The sequence below is a fragment of the Tauraco erythrolophus genome, chromosome Z (genome assembly GCF_009769465.1).
Source record: "Tauraco erythrolophus isolate bTauEry1 chromosome Z, bTauEry1.pri, whole genome shotgun sequence".
NCBI classification, from domain to species: Eukaryota; Metazoa; Chordata; class Aves; order Musophagiformes; family Musophagidae; genus Tauraco; species Tauraco erythrolophus.
In genome coordinates this window covers 83,220,721-83,242,999 of record NC_141496.1, presented here as the reverse complement: position 1 = coordinate 83,242,999, position 22,279 = coordinate 83,220,721, and the positions used below count along the sequence as shown (strand labels likewise).

Below are 22,279 nucleotides of genomic sequence, written 5' to 3'. Positions count from 1 at the left end.
TTCCACCTCAGCCAGCTTCATTTAAGATGAACAAAATTTATGCTTTTCTCATCTTTCACCTGGGACCATCCATATGACTTTTAAGGCTCAAAAGGAAAGAAAAAAAACCCACAAACATATAAATAGGAGTTGTCCTCTTTCACGTCAGTACTCAACTTTATAAATGTTATAATTGAGGACTAGATTACTGTAGTTTAACCACAACCAGAATGCGCAACGGTAGTATACGGAGGCCACAGGGAAGTAGAGGATGAGAAACACATGCATCAAAATACAGTAGCTGTAGTAGGTGATTACCCTGAGATGAAAAAGGCACAAAGACTTCAGCAAATCATCCCTCTTTAAGAGAAAGGAATGAGGCTCTTAACATGCCTCCCACGTGCAGCTGGATGGAGAAAATTACCAGAGCTACTTCTAGCTTCTTTCTTGAAATTTATCCATGCTAGGACTCAGAACTTGTGTAAGACTTAAAAGGAATACCTATAATATTCTAAATCAGCTCTCTTTTGTCTGAGAGAAAGACACTTCTACTGTCTGAGTTTTAAATACAATAGCTTCAAAGTTTTAGATGTTCCTACAAAATGAGAAAGACTAGGAAATTTTGGATGGAAACTGATATTCTTATTAAATTGATCTGCTTTGGGAGCTGGCTCAGCCTTGAGAAATCCTGCAAGAATCACAACAATTTCAAATAGCAGGCATTTACAAAGGTGAACAGAAGGCAGGGATAAGATCCTGATGCAACTCCCACTGTTCTGTTTTCGGAGGATGCGCGGAGATTTTTTCATGTTGATTCTCAACTGAGTGTTCAGAGTACCAGGAAATTGATGCACTGACTGCACCTCTTGTCATTCAGCCCTTTAATCCTCAACGAGCAAACGACTGGGAAGAGCAGAGAACTGCATCTGAGCAGCAACTCCAGCAGACCTAATTCAAGCTCAGCCAGCAGCTGATTTGGGAATGAAGAGACTAGAAGAAACAACAGTTTAACAGAGGTGGTTAAGTGAACAAGGGTAACTAGGGTGGATTTTGGGGACACAGTAGGACAGATACAGTGAACAAAAAAGTAGAAAGACAGATCCCTAGCTAGTCTAAAATGCGTAAGCTCTCTTTCCTTCAACTAACACAGTCTGCGTGAAACTCAGTGTTAGTCTTACCTGTAATTTCAGCAAGAAGAAGAGAAGTATCTGTGTAAATTGTTGCAAAGTAGCAAGCTGTAGTGGTGCCATTCTTCAGGGTTCGTCTCTATAAAAAGAAATCAGTTTCAACTGTCTGGTAAAAAAAAAAAACAGTCAAGCTGCCAAAATGCAGAACAGGCTGTCTGATTTCAAACTGTGAGAACATTTGGTTATTGTGAAGTTGTGCAGCGAAGTGGGAAGGTAAAATACAGATTGTTAATTTCATAATAGCTTTTTTAAGTCTCAGTGTTAATAAACAAAAATATTCCTCTTCCAAACCCATACAGGATTTTAACAATGGCTAAACCCATAGAAACCAGTCTATATTTCCTTAACTCAAACTGGAAATAAATTCTGACTTACATTTAGAAATGCAAACAACCAGTCGTTTATGTTATTTCCTAGTTTTGAAAGGCTCTCCAATTTTCACAGTGAAGCACTGTTTACCTAATGTTAGCAAAGGAAGGCTTTTGGGAAAAAGTAGTGGTTTTCTTTTGTCCACTTGATGTGGCTGGGAAAAATAGGCAGGTTTTCATGTATAAAAACTCTTTGTTATCTCTGAATATAGAGCAACCAACTTCAAGATAAAAGTAAACTGAGAAGAACTGCTCAGAGTGCAATTTAATTATTTACTTAATTATACCATTTGAAAGGAGAGGGTGGTTGACACCTGTTCGTATTACTTTTGGAGAACAGGACAGTAAAGGAAAAGGAAGAGCCATTTGAGGTTACTTTAAGTCATGACGAAATTTATAGCTTCACTTGATCTTGGGACTAATGCATACTATACTGACTAGCCAACCAACATAGAGGTTTGAATTACATTTTTGGATTCTTGCTACAATGTAATTCGAGAATTTTAGATTATTTTTTTAATGAGACAGAAGGTGAGACATCCAATGCAACTTTTGAGAATGGCTAGAGCTAATTATTTGACAAACATGAAGACAAGCTCTGTCTTTTCCATACAATACTCAAATTAAAGCCAGTAATTAAAAATATGTCTTTAAGGATTCCTAAAATGAGTTTCAAAAATAACAATATCATTACTGAGACCAACTACCTTTGTCTTTCCTAGCTTTTAAAACCCAGAATTCTCTACTTCTGGATTCCTAACATCATCGTTAAATGAAATCTAAAAACATTCTGTTTCCAAAACATCAGCACAAAGAATTGGCTTTCCTAAAATTTGAGGGACCAAAGGAGGTTCCAGCTAAAATCTGTCAAGTGTCAGCTGTTTTTCTTTTTTACCAAGTACAGAAAGTGTTTATCGAAAACAGAATTCTGATTTGAAAATTTCACTACGTTTTCATTACAACTCCAAAAGCACACAGATACATATGAAACAATATCTGCTCCCTGTGGGTTTAATCCTGTTTCTGAAGGTTATTATCAGCCTCATCAAATATTGCAGAGCAACTGTCATTCTGCAGCATTTGAGGGTGAAGACATTTTCCTGACCTTGTCCTATTTGATATACATGGGGAGAGCCTAATCATTGTGCTGAAGTTCTTACAACTAACTTCCATCTCTCACTGGCAGTTCTTGTACAGGTGATGTTATTAAACACCTTGCACAGTGAGCACTTTACCTGTGCTGATGTCACACAATCTGAACTGATGGGACAGTAACATGTTGAGGCACAAAGCTGGAAGGTGAGATCACCTCTTTGTTTTAAGTAGTTGAAGGCATGTGTGCTTGTCACTAGAGTTTATGACCAAGATGCTCCTACATGTTTTTATTATGGCAGATGGCAGAAAGTAATTTTTTTTTAAAACTGTGTGCCAAGGACAGTATAACTATTTATTTCAGATTCACTGTGTTATTATTTTGACAACACATGCTGTCACAGTATTAGACAAATGCAAGGCAACTTATGCTGGCCAAATCATTTAATCTGCTGAAGATATTTCAGTCCTCATGTTAAAGGGTACATTTCAGTTCCAGAACAGAATCAGTACTCTGCAACGTGACCCAGCTGCTTATTGTTCATCAAATGGAATTTGACCTTAAAGCTTTTATATTGCTCGAAGCCACAGTCTCTCTCTTTGTGCCAGAATACCACCAACAGACTTCATCTAAAGCCCCTGCACTGAAAGATATTCCTGCTAGAAGGAGCTCAGCTGTAGAATCATCTTCCTTAATTACTCCAAAACACACCAGACTTGTTGTCCATGAGAAACGCCTTCTCTTTCACGTAGTCTTTGCAAAAGACAATTTTGTAACAGAAGCTTTTTGTGCAGAAATTTTTTACCACGCTTGCTCTGCATTGAGGTTGTCAGCACCTGCTGGCTGTACTAGCTCTGAGAGCACTCTTAAACATTGACCATTGTACTCAGATATCAGAAAAAATGATAAACACATTCATTGTTAACCATGTGCTTAAATGAACTGTCTTATCAGCAACAACAGAACAAGACTGGAACTACTAGGGGACAATATTGGCTGGCAACTAGAACAATGGCTACACTGTTAGTTTTATCCAGTTTTCATGACATTAAAACATGCTCTACTATTTCTGCTGACCTTCTGAAAACATACATATATTTCACAAATATGAATGTCGTCAAGTAGGCAAATGACATTTGCAGAACTTACAACAACTCTGGTGTACACTTCTTCTGCAAAATCACTGTCTTTGTATTTGGCCTCTGTTGGGAATGTATAGGTAGTCAACCACTGCAAAAGAGGTAGATCTACTCTTGTACCAGTAAACAAATACTGAGGAGCATGAATGTGTGTATCAACCATTCCTGGCATGAAGAATTCACTAGGGAGAGAAAAGAAAATTATAATAGTCCAAAATGTCATGGTATCTGTGAGCAAAATCCACCAGAGTAAATGGCAAGTACAGATTAAACTTCATCTTTCAGCACCAGCCTATCAACTCCTACTGTACCTCCACCCCTACTCCTTTGATGGTACGAAGCAGTTGAATAATAACTTTTACACAGATTTATATACAGCTAACTGAGAGAAAAACAACATAAGAGCATCATGAATCCAATTATCTTTAATATTTACGCAGACTAAATACCAACAGATAAAGCCAAACTGACTTCACGATAACTAAAATTACTGCACCGTAGAATCCACCTGAAAAAGAGAAGATCTGGATGCAGTCTTGCTTGCTAGTATGGATATATTTGGAATGCCTCTAGCTGCCAGACCACTGTATTTACAAAACTGTAACTTCCTATATGCCTGTATTGCTCTACATTTTATATGTGTCTACACATATATATATATTTTCAATCAATGAATTTCAAAGTTTAATGGAGGAACAGCCACTGTTTCTACAAATGCAGACACAGACACTGGTGAAAAAAATCTCTGCTCAATATCTTGACAGGAAAGGCATCTTTATTATGGTACTGTAATATTGTTTGTTGTCATGTAATGTTCAGGCAGTAACAGGGATGAATACATCCACATTACCAGGAAGTTGCTGTGATTATTCTGTTTTGTGCCAGAACTCCATACAGTACAAAATTTCTCTCGCTCCTTTTCCCTTCTCCCTGACTGCTGAATGAACAGTGATTTCGACTCTTCGCAGTTCCCCTTCTTCCTGTTTTCCCTGCATGCCAGAAATGCTGAAAGATCTTTCTCAATCTGATCCATACTCCCAGTACCTTCCATTTTCCTAGGCTTTTTCAAGGGAAGAAAACATCTGATGACTCATATATTCTGTATGATTAGTCTTCCAACAAAGCGTACAGATTTTTTAACAGCTGAACACTAAAATGATGCTGCAGCTCTAGATTCTAACCCACAAGTCATTTATGTTTTGCTACTACATGCAAAGCACAGTAGGTGCAATCCAAAACTATTTCACTTCACCAGAAAGGTGAGGGATTTCACTGGCTGAAGAAAAAGGAAACGCTCTGGCTGCAATACAGTTAGAAAGCCAAGGCTGTGTGTTTAGAAGGTTTAAATCTTCTAATTTTATTAGTTTTCATTAGGTAGTGTGTCGTAGTCCAAGCAATTGAGCTTTCTATCTGCAGTGTTAGTGTTATGTACGTTTACTGAGTCTAGAGTTTCAAGCTAGTTCGGCACAGCTCGCTGCTAACAAAAGGGATATAAAATGTAATCTCAAGAAAGAACCTCATTTACTTCCATAAGCACAGAAGAGGTCATGTATGAAAGCTAAACATGACATTTTGTTCCAAATCGGCCAGCACAATTCAGCCATGGCTGCAGTCTCAAACCAACGACAGCAAAACACATACAGACTGTCCACCCTCCCAGTCCCATCCGGGACAGAGGCAGCTCTTGGGTTAAGAGCTCTCACAGACCTGAAAGACAGTTTTACCCATGAGATTGGATTTAATGTGCTCCCTGCCAAAGCATATTCACAGAAACTCACATTACTTCACTCAGAGAATAAACTGCATTTGCTGAAAGCAATCTAAACAAAACACATACTGGTTACTCAGTTCTCTTATGTCAGATGTTTTGAACCCCCACTTCTTAGCCAGTTGCTCTTGCTGATCAGTTTGTTCCAAAAACACAATCTGAAAGAAAGAAAGAAAACAGAGTTAGATACTTTAAACCCATATCCTACACCAGCTTTACATGAAGGCAAAATGAATCACATCTTAAAACAGATTTTACACACCTACTGCAAAGGTGATAGGTTTGCATTGAAACACTTGTTCTTCCTAACTACAACGCATGATTTGAAGTACCTACTCACAATCCAGTGAATAACTGCACCTGCTTTGTAACTTGTAAGGAAACAAGTAATTCATTCTCAAGGAATACATGGGCAGATTTGCACAGACTTTAGCATCCACTGGCATTCCCGTAACATCTCACCATGGGGCTGGAACTAGACGATGGTTTAGGTCCCTTCAAACCCAAACCATTCTATGATTCTATTCTAGCACTACAGTGGTTCATTACGGAGGTGTGCAACAGCCTTATGGAAATGCAATTACAGTATTCATACCAAAGGGGCCAAATTAATGGCTTTGCCTAGGACTGACTGGCACTGAGCTAAATATTTCCTAATTTTCTCATTGCATTGTTAATGTTGGGTGTTTTTATTATTTTTAAGTGCCTAGGAAGAGAAGAGAAATTGAGGGGAAAAAACACAGTCATTTCCAGAACAGACTAAAAGCATGCCTAAGATCTTTGTTTATTTCAAAAAAACCCTACAAACTGGAGCATAACTCAGTCCAATTTGACTCCTAGAGGGCATCAAGTCTACCACTGCTGAGTTTCTGTTGCCAAGTCAGAATTTTAGCACACTTACTGTTTATTTTTAAATTCTGTGGTATTTTAACCTACAATATGACTCTTGGCAGCTGAATTTTCAACACTCTAATTTTCTGCTCTTGCAATAATAGGCACAACAACTCTCCAGGAAACCAAGAGCAGGGAGTCTCAGAGCCGCAATGCCCGCTACAGGCTCCAGGCGGGACCTGGGTTATGGCAACACGTGATGGAGTAGAGAAACCTGCCACCTCCCCCAGCCAAAGACTGTCTATCCTGGGCTTTCAGGTATTCTTGCCTAACCATGGTTCCTCCCAGAAACCAACTCGTGGTCTTCTAAGCCCCTTGGTATAAGAGGTTGTTCCTCTAAGTCCAAGGGAGTAATCTTACTGCTATCGGCATCCTTCTGCTCCTGTGGAGATTCCCACACTGAGGGCCTGTTATCACCCTCACAACAGCAGATTCTAAGGCAGCAATTAAAAAAAAAAAGTAAAGCCAAGATAAAATAGTTGTAAAAAGGTAATGGAGGAAGATTAAGAGGACCAAAAGAGCACTGTTTAGCAGTTATTTGCATGACCTTTTTTTCATGTGTATGACATCCCCTTTCACATTTTCTATTTTTTCTATGGAGAAGAATAAGCAAAGGCAGCTTAACTGTAGACAAGAAGTTTTTGCCTGCCTAGTCTTTTACATGTACATATGGCTTATATGATTTACATCATTGTCTAAAGAGCAGATGTTTTAAATTTTTAGTCAGAAAAAAATCTATTAAAATCATACCATTTAAATACCACACTAGCAAAATTTGCAAGAATATTGTAGTTCGTTAATACTTCACATGAAGCAGCATCTCTCTCCTTAAGAGGAATATAGCCAGCTTAACTAGCTATATATCTGCAGAGGGCTTAAAATACAGACCTACTGAAATTTCTGATGAGCAGTAAAGAAAATGTCACTCAGCTGCTGAAGTCAAAATGGATGCAGAATGAGTAATGTTAAAGCTGCTGGGGAACCAAAAAAAAAAAAAAGAAAAGGAAAAAAAAAGAAAGAGAGAGAGAGAAACATGAAACACCAGATGGCAAATTCTGGAAATAGGCGTTGCCATGGAAAAGAAGTGGCTATTATATACTCTTAGGGTGCAGATAAATAAAACACTTGAATCACAGAAGAACGAAGAAAATATGTTTCAAGGGAGCTGGACACATGAAATCAACCCTAAACCTGACACTTGGTCCATAATTGTCAAATGCAGCTATGGATGAATCACCGAGACATCTACACTCTTTTCAAATAAACTTCCCAACAGAACTCCTTGGTCACCCAAGAGATGTTCCGCGTTGCTTTAGGATGCATTTGCTGTGGCCACCTTTCTCATGCTGAATGCTTTAAGGTCTTTAGACCTTTGCTTGAGTATTTGTTTCTACATTCAAGGTAACCAGCCTGGTGCACTGGTCCTTTGAATTAGTTCTGGACCTTGACACTGCAAAAACAAGAAAAATCTCTATGGCAGAGTCACTACAGAGTCAAGAGAAGTGCACAGACAAGACTAAAACCTTTAGCTTGTAAAGAAGGAAGTCAAGGACAATAACCAGCACTTTGGGAACTGTGCATTGCAAAAAGTAGGATCAATGGCTGGTAGCACCAGTGCCCAAACACTTTGATCAGTTCTAACGTGTCACCCATTGATGGGGCTAAAGGATCCAGAGATGAAGAGGTGACACTTCGCTACCCTGGTGCCTACCTCAGGCCTTTTTATTCCAAGAGATGCCCAAAGCTCCTCCATCAATGCATAGCTGGTCCACTAATCCATGCATCAACCCTGATGTGGTAAACCCTGACTACCTCCATGCACCACGGTGCAAATAACTTTGCTACCAAACAAATGGAAAGTGAACGATACTGGATGAAGGAACACTGTTGTTTTTTGGTCCAAAAGTGCCTGTGTTGCTTTATTTCCAGCTATGACATTCATAGATGAACATGAGTAAGCGGTCCATCCTTCTTTCCCCTCACACATGCTTCTCTTCCCTCTCTTCCCGCAATGCTTGGCTGACTTTCGCAATTATAGAAGACATGATGCCTTTCATTTGCTTAGTTCCCAAAACGAATGTGAGGCTAGATGAGAGAGAGGACCCTGCTCCTGAAAGAAGAGCCCAACCTGCTGAGAAAGGCTAAGCAACAAACTCCAGATGGATGTTGGTGCCTTGGTACCCTCCTCCTTGTACAGACAACACACGTCACTTGTTATCCCAGCTGGCTTAAATCTAGCACTTATGCTTGGCAGTACTTAACAATATTAACTCTTATTCCACAACTGTTGCTCTTTTCATGCCTTCAACAGGAGCTTTTCACTTAATACTTGTTCTATTTACTTAATATTCTACTCAGCTAAGTTAATCACACCAACATTTCAATGATAACTCACATTTTGCACCTGTCTCTATTTTCTTTACCCTGAGGAATACTCTTTCTATTCACTGTTCCTCAAGAGTGGCACCACACTGCTCTGTAAACCTCTCAGTTAAACACAGTCTTTATTTTGCTGTCTTAACAATAACTTGGGTCTCTACACCTCACACCAGTGCTTTCCTTCCTAAAGGCCCTTTTAATGTACAGGCAGTGCACAGAGAGGTGCCATTTCATCTGTGCCCTTTACGAGCCAAGTATCCCCACGTGCAGTGGGGGTCTGAGCAGTGTTTCTGCAGCGCTGGTTGTACGCTCCTGTACCTTGGGGGACAGGCAGGGACTCAAACTGGAGAATAGGACCTGGCTGATCACAAAAGCTCATCTGCTTGCCCTGCTAGAGTCTGTGCAAGATTTTTCCATGATGGAGTCATCAACATCAGGCAAAAGAACAATACTTACTTAGCTAAACTTATTTCTTTGGGAATAATACTGAAATAGTTTTGGTATAAATTTGGACAAGAAAAGTAAGCAATTTTCTAACCATCATGTCCTTCTTGAAGAGCCAACTCTTCTGTGATCCCAGCAGAAGTTCTGCATGAGGTTAAGTTTTAAGTAATAGGCTAAAGGGTACCAAAACTCACTGTATCAGATACTGGAAAAGTAAAATGCCAAGAATTTGTACCAAAAAGGAAAGAAAGTTCTTGTTACTGTACTCTGCTGGAAATTTTCTTGTTGAACAACAGTGTTTTACTGGAAAATATTTTTTTTTAAAATAACTTCATGGGAATGTGCCAATTTACGCAAGGAAAACGATATCCAGTGAATCCTTGTTCACTAGGAGAAGGGTAGAGAGTGACTGGGAGCACAAATTCCTAGGTACGGCTTATTAAGGTACTTGTTTTTCAAGAAAACCACTTAAGGGTCTTTATCTCCTAAAGATGCTGAGCAGAGATGCTTCTCCAGAAACTGCCATTAGTGAGAGTGGGGTAGGGTATAAGTTTCTGCCTCCTGCACCTGAGTTACACAAACCAAACCCTTTTTTCATTCAGTTCTATTGTTTTTAGTTGATGCCAGCCAATACATAGTTACGTAAGTTTTCATTCTCCTCCCATATATCAAAACACAGCTTCTAATAGGCTTTGCTACGCCTTGAGAGCTGTAAAAGGGCTGCCTTGAAACAGGCCCTCATGGACCTGTATGAACACAGAAAATAAGTAGTGTAAGGGCTCAAAGTGTGTTTTCACAGATTTCAAATGGTACTGAAGCCTGACACACTGCAGACTGTTATTTATCTGCAAGGAAGAAAATTACTTTGTTTAAATATATAGAGTACCTATATATGTTACTGAGTCTCTAAGAAATTACCAGTCTACCTACACAATGTGCACCATGAAACTGAGTTTCACCTGTGATAACACAGCTTCCCTGCCAGAATCGATCTTGCATTATCAGTAAGTGCAATGCTTGTCTCAAATTTGGCTTGTACCCCTAACATGCCCAACGTCATCATCTTCCTAACTTTTTATGGGTATATGCCGTGTTTTATCTTCTGACAAAAAAAAAAAAAAAAGAAAAATAGCTTCAGTCAGAGGGCTGCGCATGAGTGCAGGGGGTACCCAGCAATTACTCACAGCCATTATTTTCATACTTAGAGAATGAAAAGCCCAGTCGTGACACTGAAAGGAGACGGAGAGAATTCGAAAGAACGCCTGGTTCAGGCGAGCTGCTGTTTTGGAAACACTTAGCACACTTCGAAAACAGATTTAGGCTATCTGCAGACTCGTGCCAAGGAGATAACGCGCCATCCCAGTTACCTCCAGCTCCTGCGGGCACGAAATCCCTTCTCCGCAGCTCTCTTCTCTTGCCGACAGACACCGCGCACTTGGAGAGCGAAAATTTTCCACTTTCTCCCTACAGACGGCCCTGCCCCTCGCCACCCTCGGACCGCGACTCGGGACCGAAAACGCTCGTCAGCGAGTTTCACCCCGAGCCAGAGGAGAGAGGGGACCCCTGAGGGAGAGGGGGACAGCTCCTGGAGACCACCGCCCCGGCGGAGCGGAGCGGAGCGGGGCGGCTGGCGATGGGGGCTCGGGCATCCGCTGGGGCATCCCGCCACGCCTCCCCCGGCCGCCTGGACCGGCCGTCCCCGCAACACCGCTTCCCTCGCCCCCCGCGCTCACCGTCCCGCTCTCGTCCACCCCCAGCAGATGTCCGTGGAGGATCTCCATGGGCGCGGAGGGGCTGGAGTGCACGAAGGTGCCCCTGAAGACGTGGGCGAGCGGCGGGCGCTGCGGGGAGCCCATGGCGGCGGCAGGCGGGCCGGCGGCGGGGCTGGCTTCGCCCGCGGCGGAGGAGGCTGGGTGCTGCCACCCAGCCGGCTGCTGCCCCCCGACGACTGCCGGTGCCGCCGGTGGCTTCCTGGAGCTGTCACCATTTCCCCACCCCCCTGGTGACTTTCTTTTCGGGGAGTGGTTTCAGCGGAGGGAGGGCAGGAGGCCGGGCTGCACCTTTCCCCTTCCCCCGAGGCCGCCGGGCGGGAGGCGGGAGCTGCCCGCGGGGAGCCGGGAAGCGGCCGAGAGGTGTGGGATTGCCCTCTTCCCCCCGCCCCCCCCCCCGCCTCAGACCGTCGGCTGCCCCCGCCGCCGGATCGCCCGGACCCCGCAGGGATGGGTGCTCCGCCGTGCAAGAGGCACAAAACGCCGAGTGGGTTTGGGGGTCTCAGTTGTTTCCCGGGAAGCCGTGAGAGATCCGACAAGGTGCCTGGCAGTACTTCACGAGTGTCCGGCAACTCACTTTTGCAACCACCCTGAAGGCTGTAACCGCTTCCAAAAGTTTCATTTACAAAAGGTTGATTTTGTAAGCTTGCTCTGCCGCAAGCGACCGGCAGCTTGTAACCTGTGGCTGTGTGCCTGGAGCACTAGGAAAGTTATTGGACATTTTCAGAAGAGACTCAATTTTAAAATATTATGAGCTTTAAACGTATATTTTAGAGGTGGCAGTTACTGCTTTGTTCCACCTGTTCTGTTGTACTCAGTGGTCCAAGATTAATCTCTCAGACTGTCGCATCAGTCCTCAGCCCCTGTGCTGCGCGTTAGCAGGGCACAGGAGTAGAAAATAGATGTCAGCTGAGGTACCAGAACTACCAGAAGTAGGCAGCCAAATGCCTCATTCAGAGGAGATGGTCTACAGAAAATGAGAAAACAGCCTCAGGAAAATGCCAGATAGAGAGAAATTAATTTTGTTAACCCAGAGAAGTGCACTTCCAGAACCATATTCTGCTCCAGCAACCTAAGTCAAAGTACTCCATGAACACACGTTAAGTGGCTATTGAGAATATTGGGATGAGACTTCATGGGACCAGAATCATGTGCACCAATGATAACATCATGAGTGTCCTCTGAATTCACCTTTGAAAACACCTTTCTTCATCAGGTTCTCAAGTGGTGAATGAACTTGGCACCAAGGGCACTGACACGGTCATTCTTAAAGCTGGATTGTGAAGTTTGTCGTTACACAGTTTATCATTAAAAGACCTTTGAGCTTCCTGCTGTGCTGACACTATACAAATGCATAACAGATTATCTTTCCTGCAAGCTCTTCAGATCAATGGTGGGAGGAAAGAAAGGCACAGTGGGAAAGCACAGAAATAATTTAATTTGGGTCTGCTATGGGCATTTCATCGGCCTTTATCTTGCCTTCTTTGCGTAAGAATTGTTTTTAGTTACTGTGAAGCAAGTTTAACAAATAGTAAACTTACTGACTCCAACTGAAAGATCTCATCTTGACATTGCTACAAACTTAGTCAGACCACAAAAAGTGTGCAAAATAAAATGGACATGTGACACTGACTCTTATATGCTGACATTGATAATTTCTTGTGAGAGGTCTTGTAGATTAAGAAGACTCCTGAAGAGATAAAATGGATTTTTAAAGACACATGGCAGTTTTTTATTGTGTTTCTGATCTTTTTGACATGAGAAAGTAGCAAACAAAACAAAACAAACACAAACTGGCCTTGCTGGTTAATCTAGTATGGAGAAGACACTGACGTGAGAATCTTTCACACAATTCAGTGTGCTTACATCACTCTAATACTACCTGTTTCCTTGAATGGTAGATTAATAAATTAAAAAAAAATAACATCAAAAGTCTTTTAAATTAGCACTTGCAAAAGCCCTCTTATGAAGATGTTCCTGAGGGTGATGCTATGTTTATTAAGGCTGCAGCTGACATGAGCTGTGTTCCAAGCTGTGATTCCAGGCAAGGAAAATTGAGAGGCTGGTTTTGCCACTGAATAACAAAACGTGGAGGGAATAGACCTGAGGAATAGGAAACGTGGAGGGAATAGACCTGAGGAATAGGGTGAACAGAGACCAAGCCCTGCAGAGATAAGCTCACTTGATCCTCCTGATAACAGAAGAGTGAATACAACTTTCCCTAACAATAGCTACTGCTCCATACGATTTGTCTCCGCCCTCGTGGCAGCAGCTAGCCTGATTTTTCAAGGTATCTGGGTGCCACTGAATGCCGTCCCCTCCAGTATGCTGCCGTAGGTATCTGTACGCTTCGCTTCACTCCTATCAGGCTACAGACAGCTTTCGGCTTCAAATTCTGAGCTCTTGTGCTGGGTACTACCCAGATGCACGTCCACTGCTATCCAAAGTCACGTTCAGCAGAGCTCACTGTTCCTGAGAAACCCTTTGGTTGCATTTTGGTGAGCATGTGAGCTGTCCCTGAGAATCTGAGACTGCTTCAACACTGGTTTTCCGTTAAAAATCCCAAGAATTTCCTCCAGCTACCTTACATAAAGGGTGATACTTACTCCACTGATTTCAATGAGATTTAATCCAGGCAGTATTTGTGCCTAAGAAGAAAACCAAAACCACTGACAGTTTCTTCCTTTAGCAATTTTAGGGAGGAATGTCAATAGCAAACACTGTTAATGATAAATTTATTGCCATAAGTGGCTTTCAAACACTCTGGAGTTTTATAATTTTACTGTTAGAAGAACTAGAGGTCTCCTCCACGTTTTCCAGATCATAGAATCATAGAATGGTTTGGGCTGGAAGGGACCTCAAAGATCATCTAGTTCCAACCCAGCTGCCATGGGCAGGGACACCTTCCATGAGATCACGTTGCTCAAAGCCTCATCCAACCTGGCCTTGAACACTTCCAGAGATAGGGCATCCACAGCTTCTCTGGGAAACCTGTTCCTGTGCCTCACCACCCTCTGAGTGAAAAATTTCTTCCGTAGATCTGATCTAAATCTCCCCTCTTTCAGTTTAAAGCCATTGCCCCTTGTCCTATCACTACGCACCTTTGTAAAAGCCCCTCTCCAGCTTTCCTGTAGGCCCCCTTTAAGTACTGGAAGGCTGCTAGAAGGATTGCCTAGAGCCTATTTTACTCCAGGCTGAACAGCCCCAACTCTCTCAGCCTGTCTTCCTAGGAGAGGTGCTCTAGCCCTTGGATCATCTTCGTGGCCCTCCTCTGGACTCGCTTCAGCAGCTCCGTGTCCTTCTTGTGCTGGGGTCCCCAGAGCTGAACGCAGTATACAGGTGGGGTCTCACGAGAGCAGAGCAGAGGGGCAGAATCACCTCCCTCGACCTGCTGGGCACACTTCTTTTGATACAGCCCAGGATATGGTTGGCATTCTGGGCTGCCAGTGCACATTGCCAGCTCATGTTGAGCTTCTCATCAACCAGCACTCCCAAGTCCTTCTCTTCCAGGCTGCTCTCAATCCATTCTCCACCCAGTCTATATTTGTGCTTGAGATTGTCCTGACCCATGGGCAGAACCTTGCACTTGGCCTTGTTGAACTTCATTAGGTTCACACAGGCCCACAACTCAAGCCTGTCAAGGTCCCTCTGCGTGAAATCTCTTCCCTCCAGTATGTTGACCACACCACTCAGTTTGGTGTTGTCAGCAAACTTGCTGAGGGTGCACTCGATCCCACTGTCCATGTCGCCAACAAAGATGTTAAATAGCACTGGCCCCAGTACTGATCCTTGAGGAACACCACTCATCACTGACCTCCACTTGGACATCGAGCCATTGACCACAACTCTTTGAGTGCGACCATCCAGCCAGTTCTTTATCCACTGAGTGGTTCATTCGTCAAATCCGTGCCTCTCCAATTTAGAGAAAAGGATGTCATGCATGCAGTGTCAAATGCTTTGGACAAGTCTGGGTAGATGATATCAGTTGCTCTTCTCTTATCTACCAATGCTGTAACCTCATCATAGAAGGCCTCCAAATTAGTCAGGCAAGATTTGCCCTTAGTGAAGCCATGTTGGCTGTCACCAATCACCTCCTTATTTTCCATGTGCCTTAGCATAGTTGCCAGGAGGATCTGCTCCATGATCTTGCCGGGCACAGAGGTGAGACTGACTGGCCTGCAGTTCCCTGGGTCTTCTTTTTTTTCCCTTTTTAAAGATGCGAGCTATGTTTCCCCTTTTCCAGTCGGTGGGAACCTCACCAGACTGCCATGACTTCTGAAATATGATGGCTAGTGGCTTAGCAACTTCGTCTGCCAATTCCCTCAGGACTCGCAGATGCACCTCATCAGGACCCAAGGACTTGTCCACCTTCAGGTTCTTTAGATGGTGTCGGACCTGATCTTCTCCTACAGTGGGCGGTTCTTCATTCTCCCAGTCCCTGACTTTGCCTTCTGTAATGTCACTGCTCAAGACTGGAAGACAGGAAAAAATAACCTGTGCCCCAGATCCCCTTACCATCTTTCCCAGGGCCTTTAAGTCTCTCTTGATCGCTCTTGGACTACACGTTGTGGCTTCATCGCCACCCACATGGAAGAGCAGTAACAGGTATTAGTCTGAGGGCAGTACAGACTAGGAAGTTTCCTAGCGATGTCCTTAACCCGGGCGCCAGGGAGGCAGCAGGCTTCTCTAAGAGGAGGGTCTGTCTGGCATATTAGACCCTCTGTTCCCCTCAGAATGGAGTCACCAACAACTATTACTCATCTTTTCTTCCTCGTGGAGGTGGTTGTGATACAGGGGTAGGCCTTTCTGACCCTGGTGACACATCTGGTGTAGATGTCATGTGGGAGAGCACGGGGGCCCCTGAAGAGGGGTACTAGGAGAATGGTAAACACCTTTCCCTCCTCCCAGATTTTTTTGGTTATTAGTTTGCAAGTTACGCATCTATGCCCTAGATATTGACATGGCTCGAGATGAGACCTTGGCCAGCTGTGAAAAACTGAGTCATTCTTCCAAGACATTATAAGAGGATTACATTGATGTATGTTTAGTTTCACTGGGATATGCTGGGCTAGGCACTTTACCTCCTTGGATAGAAAGTAATGCTCTGTTATGACTGTTACGTACTAATTAACTTGAAGAGTGATTGAAATAACTTGCTCTCCTTTGCAAAAGGGTTGAGGATCTGTAGAGAGAGATTTAGCTTCTTAGAAATTACACAATGTTTTATTTGAATAGCATTTTAAAATAAATCTTAGCTTTAGAAACTCCTTGAAACCATCATACTTGGATTAACATATTTATGTTAAAACACATAATCACTGTACTTTGATCTACTGCTGCTAAAAAAACAAAGTCTGTCTCACTGTTTAGTTTTTCAGAATTTCTTTGTCTTCTCAATCATTATCTTCTAGCCAATTATAGAAATGAGTCTTTAGGCTGAGTCCTGAAGCCAAACAACTTCAAGACTAGAAGAATAATCTACCAATGTACTTTTCGGAGCACAGGGACAGATTTTAGCAGAATTGAAGTGTATTCATTCTCGTTAACGCTTTCACTTTCTGATCTTTTGTTTCACTTGGTACACTATACAAAGCAAGAATTTGATGCCTTGTTTCAAAGTTTCACAGCACCTGAGATGATCCTGCAATGTCTGAGAAATATGAGAAGAAGGAACTTGTTTCTCCTCCCACTTTCAAAAAATAGTCAAGGGGGTACATGCCACTGAAGCTCCTATCATCAGGACTCTGCTGAGGTAAGTGCCTGCAGAGCCTGAGCATCAGGGTACAATAATTATTGTTCTAATATAGAAGTGAATGTTCTTTTGGCATTTTATGGTCAAAATGTACCTTGTATATAATTTTTAACATAGCAATTAAGTCAATGGATAGACAAAATACATTTGATTTATCTGCTATTGAGTGATTTTTGTCTGTAAAAGAAAGAGCAGAGTATGCGGCAAATACTTGGGATTATTCAGAAAAAGAAAGTGAACCATGATAAATATCTACTCTCAAGTGTGAAATTAAGTTGGGAGCTAGGGTTAATCTAGCACAGGCTGCTTCAAGCACCTCATTTTCCCTGAAACATTTATATCGTCAACATCTGTTTACAGTACTTTATTTTCCAACTCCAGCTAAAAGTGAAAATTACCCCACCCAAAAAGAGTAAGAAGCCATGACCATACATACAAGCTCCATTTCATTTACTGTCATGGACTTCACTCTGCAGGTCCCGAACAGAGCTTTCAGCCTTTGATTCCCAAGTGTGCAAAGGCTTGGGAAGGCAAGTCTCAGTGTGCTGGTTTTGGCTGGGGTAGAGTTAATTTTCTTCGTCACAGCTAATATGGGGCTAAGTTTTGGGTTTGTGCTGAAAACTGTGTTGGTAACACAGGGATGTTTTTGTTATCACTGAGCAGTGCTTGCACAACATCAAGGCCTTTCTGCTTCTCACCCCACTGCACCAGCGAGTAGGCTGGAGGTGCACAGTGAGTTGGGAGGGAACACAGCTGGGATAGCTGACCCCAGCTGACCAAAGGGATATTCCATACCATATCACGTCAGGCTCAACATAGAAAACTGGAGGAAAAAGAAGGGAGGTGGGGACATTTGGACTGACGGTGTTCATCTTCCCAAGTAACCGTTACACCTGCTGGAGCCCTGCTTTCCTGGAGATGGCGGAACACCTGCCTGCCAACAGGAAATAGTGAATGAATTCCTTGTTTCACTTTGCTTATGCGTGCAGCTTTTGCTTTACCTCTTAAACCGTTTTTATCTCAACCCGTGAGTTTTCTTGATTTTACTCTTCTGATTCTCTCCCCCATCCCACCGGCAGAGTGAGCAAGCAGCTGCATGGGGCTTTGCTGCCGGCTGGGGTTAAACCACAACACTCAGACACCTCCAAGGGAAGCTGGAGTTACCTTCTGACATTTTCCACCTCCCAAAGGGGTCAGTGCTGGCGTAGTACTGTCGCGAAAAGTCTCATCGTTAGAATTTAAAGATAGTACATCTTACTTGTTCACTGATACATAATTACCTGAAGCACAGACTGGCTGATGTTGGTTTTAACACTGGTGAAGATTTTCTGGTTTACTAACAAGAATTGTAGTAACTAAGCCAGAGATGTTCTTAAGAAGAGCCAGGAAATGCTACGCAAATATCAGTGAAACTCATCTTTCATTAGAAGTACAAGCATGAATGGGTGAAACATGCCAAAAGATTTTGTTGGCAAACTTGTTTTCAGTTTCCACAAGACACACAGGATGAATCAACACACTTGCTAGACTTCATCTCCGATGGTGCTAAGAGAGAACAGAACAGAACTTCAGCATCTGCTTTTGTTAACACAAGTTTATGGGGAACAAACTGGACCAGGATTTGGTGTAGTTACCTGAGCCCTTTCACTGAGAAAACTTTATCTGCGGAATTATATATGATGAATGTGTGTTTTCCTCAATCCTGCCAGTAATGAGGGAAGACTTCAGAAGAAACAGGTGAGTCCAGGATATCAATACCCAGCTCCAGGACCAGTGTGTCTGCCAAAACTTTGGGGCTTTAAACCATGGAAGAGCCTTTGAGAGACAAAATATGCTGGGGCCTGACGGAATCCACCTGTCCTGATGGGGAAATTGAGTTTTTGGGCATAAGCTGGAAGGACTGATCTAGAGAGCTTTAAACTAGAATCGATGAGGGAAGGGGATACCAACAGGACTGAAGTAGGTACGCCAAGGGTTGACACGGCATCGCCTGAGGGCAGCAGTGCTAGTGGAAACATCTACACTGCTCCTGGGAGCACGGAGAGCTCAGGAGAGTATCTCAAATGCTTGTACACCAATGCCCACAGTACAAGAAGCAAACAGGATGGACTGGAAGCATTGGTCAGCTCCCACAGGTATGATATCAGTCATATTAGTGAGACTAGGTGGAATGACTCCCATGATTGGAGTGCTGGGATGGAGAGCTACAGGCTGTTCAGGAGGGATAGGCAGGGCAGGCAAGGTGGAGGTGTCGCACTATACATAGGGAGAGGTTTGGTTGTACACATCTTACAGTTAGTGATGATTTGGTTGAGAATCTCCGGGTGAGGATTAGGGGGATGGAAAACAAAGGAGATGTTGTAGTAGGTGTCTACTACTGATCGTCTGGCCAGGATGCAAGCACTGATGAGTTAGTCTATAGGCAACTGGGACAAATTTCTGGATCAGTAGCCCTTGTCCTTGTGGGAGATTTCAACTTCCCAGACAACTGGGAATACAATACTGCTGTGACAAGCAGGTCTTAGAAATTCTTGAGGTTTGTAGGAGATAACTTCTTGTCACAGGTACTCAGTGACCCAACTAGGAAAGCGCTCTCATAGACTTGCTACTCATGAACAGAGAAGGACTTGTGAGTCATGTGATGGTAGGCGGCTGTCTTGGCCACAGTGATTGTGAAATGGTTGAGTTTAAAATTTTCAGTGTAATGAGAAAAAAATTGACAGCAGAGTTGCTATCCTCAAATCTAGGAGAGCAAACTTCAAGCTATTCAGAGAGCTATTTAGCAAAGTACCCTGGGATTCTGCTGTCATCAGCTTAGGAGTCCACAGGTGCTAGTCAGTCTTTAAGAACTGCGATACTCCTCGTGGAGGTCAAGAAGAAAAAGAAATTGTACAATCTCTGGAAGCAAGGTCAGGCTTCGCAGGAAGAGCACAGAGCTGTGGTTTGTGTATGCAGAGAGAAGATCCGAAAGGCCAAAGCTCAGTTAGAGCTGCAACTGGCCAGTGTTGTTTCAGACAATAAGAAGAGTGGTGGATGTAGTTTTTCTGGACTTTGGTAAAGCTTTTGATACTGTCCCTCACAGCATCCTTCTGAACAAGTTGTCCAACTGTGAGACGAGTGACTTCATCATGTGCTCGGTGAAGAACTGGCTGAATAGCAGGGCTCAAAAGATTGTGGTGAACAGAGCTGCATCTAGCTGGTGACCGCTCACCAGCAGTGTTCCTCAGGGTTCAATTCTAGGGCTAGAATAGTATTCAATATGTTTATCAACAATTCGAATGCAGGAGTTGAATGCACCATTAGCAAGTTTGCTGATGATACCAAACTAGGAGGTGCTGTTGAGTCTCTTGAGGGACAAGACGCCTTGCAGAGGGATCTAGACAGATTGGAGTGCTGAACAATGATTAATGGTATGAAATTTAACAAGTCAAAATGCTGGATTCTGCACCTAGGACAAAGTAGTGCTGGGCACAAGTATAGACTGGGAGAGGAGCAGCTGGAGAGCAGCCCTGCAGAAAGGGATCGGGGGGTGCTGGTGGACAACAGGCGCAATGTGAGTCCACAGTGTGCCCTGGCAGCCAAGAGGGCAACCCCCATCCTGGGGTGCATCACAAACAGTACAAGCAGCCAGTCAAACAAGGTGATTACCCTGCCATAATCAGGGTTGTGTGGCCTCACCTTGAGCACTGTGTGCAGTTTTGGGCCCCACAATTTAAGAAGGATGTTCAGGTCCTTGAATGCATCCAAAGAAGAGCAACAAAGCTGGTGAAAGGGCTGGAAGGAATGTCTTGTGAGGAGCAGCTAAGGACTCTGGGCTTCTCTAGTTTGGAGAGAAGGAGGCTGAGGGATGACCTCATGGTTCTTTACAGCTTTCCGAGGAGGCGAAGTGGAGAGGGAGGTGCTGATCTCTTCTCCCTGGGGTCCAGTGATAGGACTCATGGGAATAGGTCAAAGGTGCACTAGGGAAAGTTTAGACTGAACATTAGGAAGCACATCTTTACCAAGAGAGTAGTCAAACACTGCAACAGGGTTCCTAGAGAGGTGGCCAATGCCACATATACGTCAGTGTTTAAGAGGCATTTGGACAATGTCCTTAACAGATTACTTTAACCTTTGTTCAGCCCTGAATTGGACAGGCAATGGGACTAGGTAATTGTTGTAGGTCCCTTCGACTGAAATAGTTTATGCTATTGTATTCTGTTCTGTTCTATTCTATTCTATTCTATTCGATTCGATTCGATTCGATTCGATTCAATTCAATTCGATTCGATTCTAGTAATAGAACAGGATCAGTTGATTTCCAGTCATGACATCCTTATAAATCGCTGTACTTAACCGTTTTAAAACACGGTCTTGCTAGTCTCATTTTCATGCTCAAAAGCCATAAAACCAAATAATATACTTCAACATATTGTCAGTGACTGGACATTTATCTGATTTTGCATTGCTTGCAGAAGATAAAACCCTTAAGACATGTAGACAAAAATAAATTTTCATAAGGAATTGAAGTGAGCAATTACTATTGATTTCCTCTTTAATGCTGTCCACTCACAAACACTTTTCGTGCTTTAAAGAGGAGCAAAGGACTGCTTTTTCATCCTCCTTTAGCCTTGCCTGACAGTGGTGACTGATATTCCTGATGAGCTCAGTTGTCCAATGTGCTTCCACTTAACAATGGAATTCATTTTTGAGTGATTTGTCAACTCTGAACCATGAAGAGTAATCTAACTTACAAGTGTAATTAATAATACATGCATCTGAACCTATTCCTGTAAAATAGCTTAATAATTGCAATGTAATAACCAGCAGTTGCATTTCTAAGCTGTACGAAGGTCCTCTTCATGTGTGCTAGTGTTCAGTCAAACAGTAAAATCATAGTGAAAGTTTTGTGATCAGGTTGGAGGAAGTCTACTAGAAATATAAAAATAATATCGTAGTATTATTACATCACCTTTTTTCCAGAAGATATTAAAACATAAATATATATACTGTGAGAATTTAAAAAAAAATTCAAACACTTACTGAATTCCTGTGGTAATAGTGATGTGTATAAACTGAATTAACTAATTTATTTATTCACAGGTGGTTAGTTTTATGAATTACCAGCTCTGGAATTTAAAAGGAATTTATTTATATTACCTATTGAAAGAATGTTTCCTCTTTCCATCCAAAACAGGATTTCTAAGCCTTCTAAAAGTGTCAGTGTCTTACTTCAGGTATGCAACATTTCCAACTTCCCAATAGTTCTTAGAGAAAAGGAGGGAGAAGGAAGGAAGAGAATGAAGAACAGAGGGGAGAAAGGAAGGAACTCATCAATGGTAACAGTTATGTAGAGGTACATGTCAGTATTACTTACATAAGTTCAATCTGAGAGGTTGATAAAAGACCTCTTACCTCCCCAAAATGAAAATATGTACGACAATTGAGAAAAAGTGGAATTTCTGTCACCTACTTGAAGGTTGATCAAAATATTCATTGTTTTACAAATGCTTCCCAACCTCAACTCTTTC

At 42.7% G+C, this 22,279-nt stretch overlaps 1 protein-coding gene across 1 annotated transcript in view; it reads right to left on the bottom strand.

Moving 5' to 3' along the window:
• Nucleotides 1-11,104, bottom strand: part of GDA (guanine deaminase) — a 29,894-nt gene extending 18,790 nt beyond the window's left edge. The window contains exons 1-4 of the mRNA XM_086629306.1: nucleotides 10,982-11,104; nucleotides 5,604-5,692; nucleotides 3,777-3,948; nucleotides 1,158-1,245 (exon numbers count right to left, since the gene is read on the bottom strand). Of these exons, the coding sequence (XP_086485432.1) occupies nucleotides 1,158-1,245; nucleotides 3,777-3,948; nucleotides 5,604-5,692; nucleotides 10,982-11,104 (472 nt within the window). The remainder of the gene's footprint in view (nucleotides 1-1,157; nucleotides 1,246-3,776; nucleotides 3,949-5,603; nucleotides 5,693-10,981) is intronic.
• Nucleotides 11,105-22,279: the final 11,175 nt, after the last annotated feature.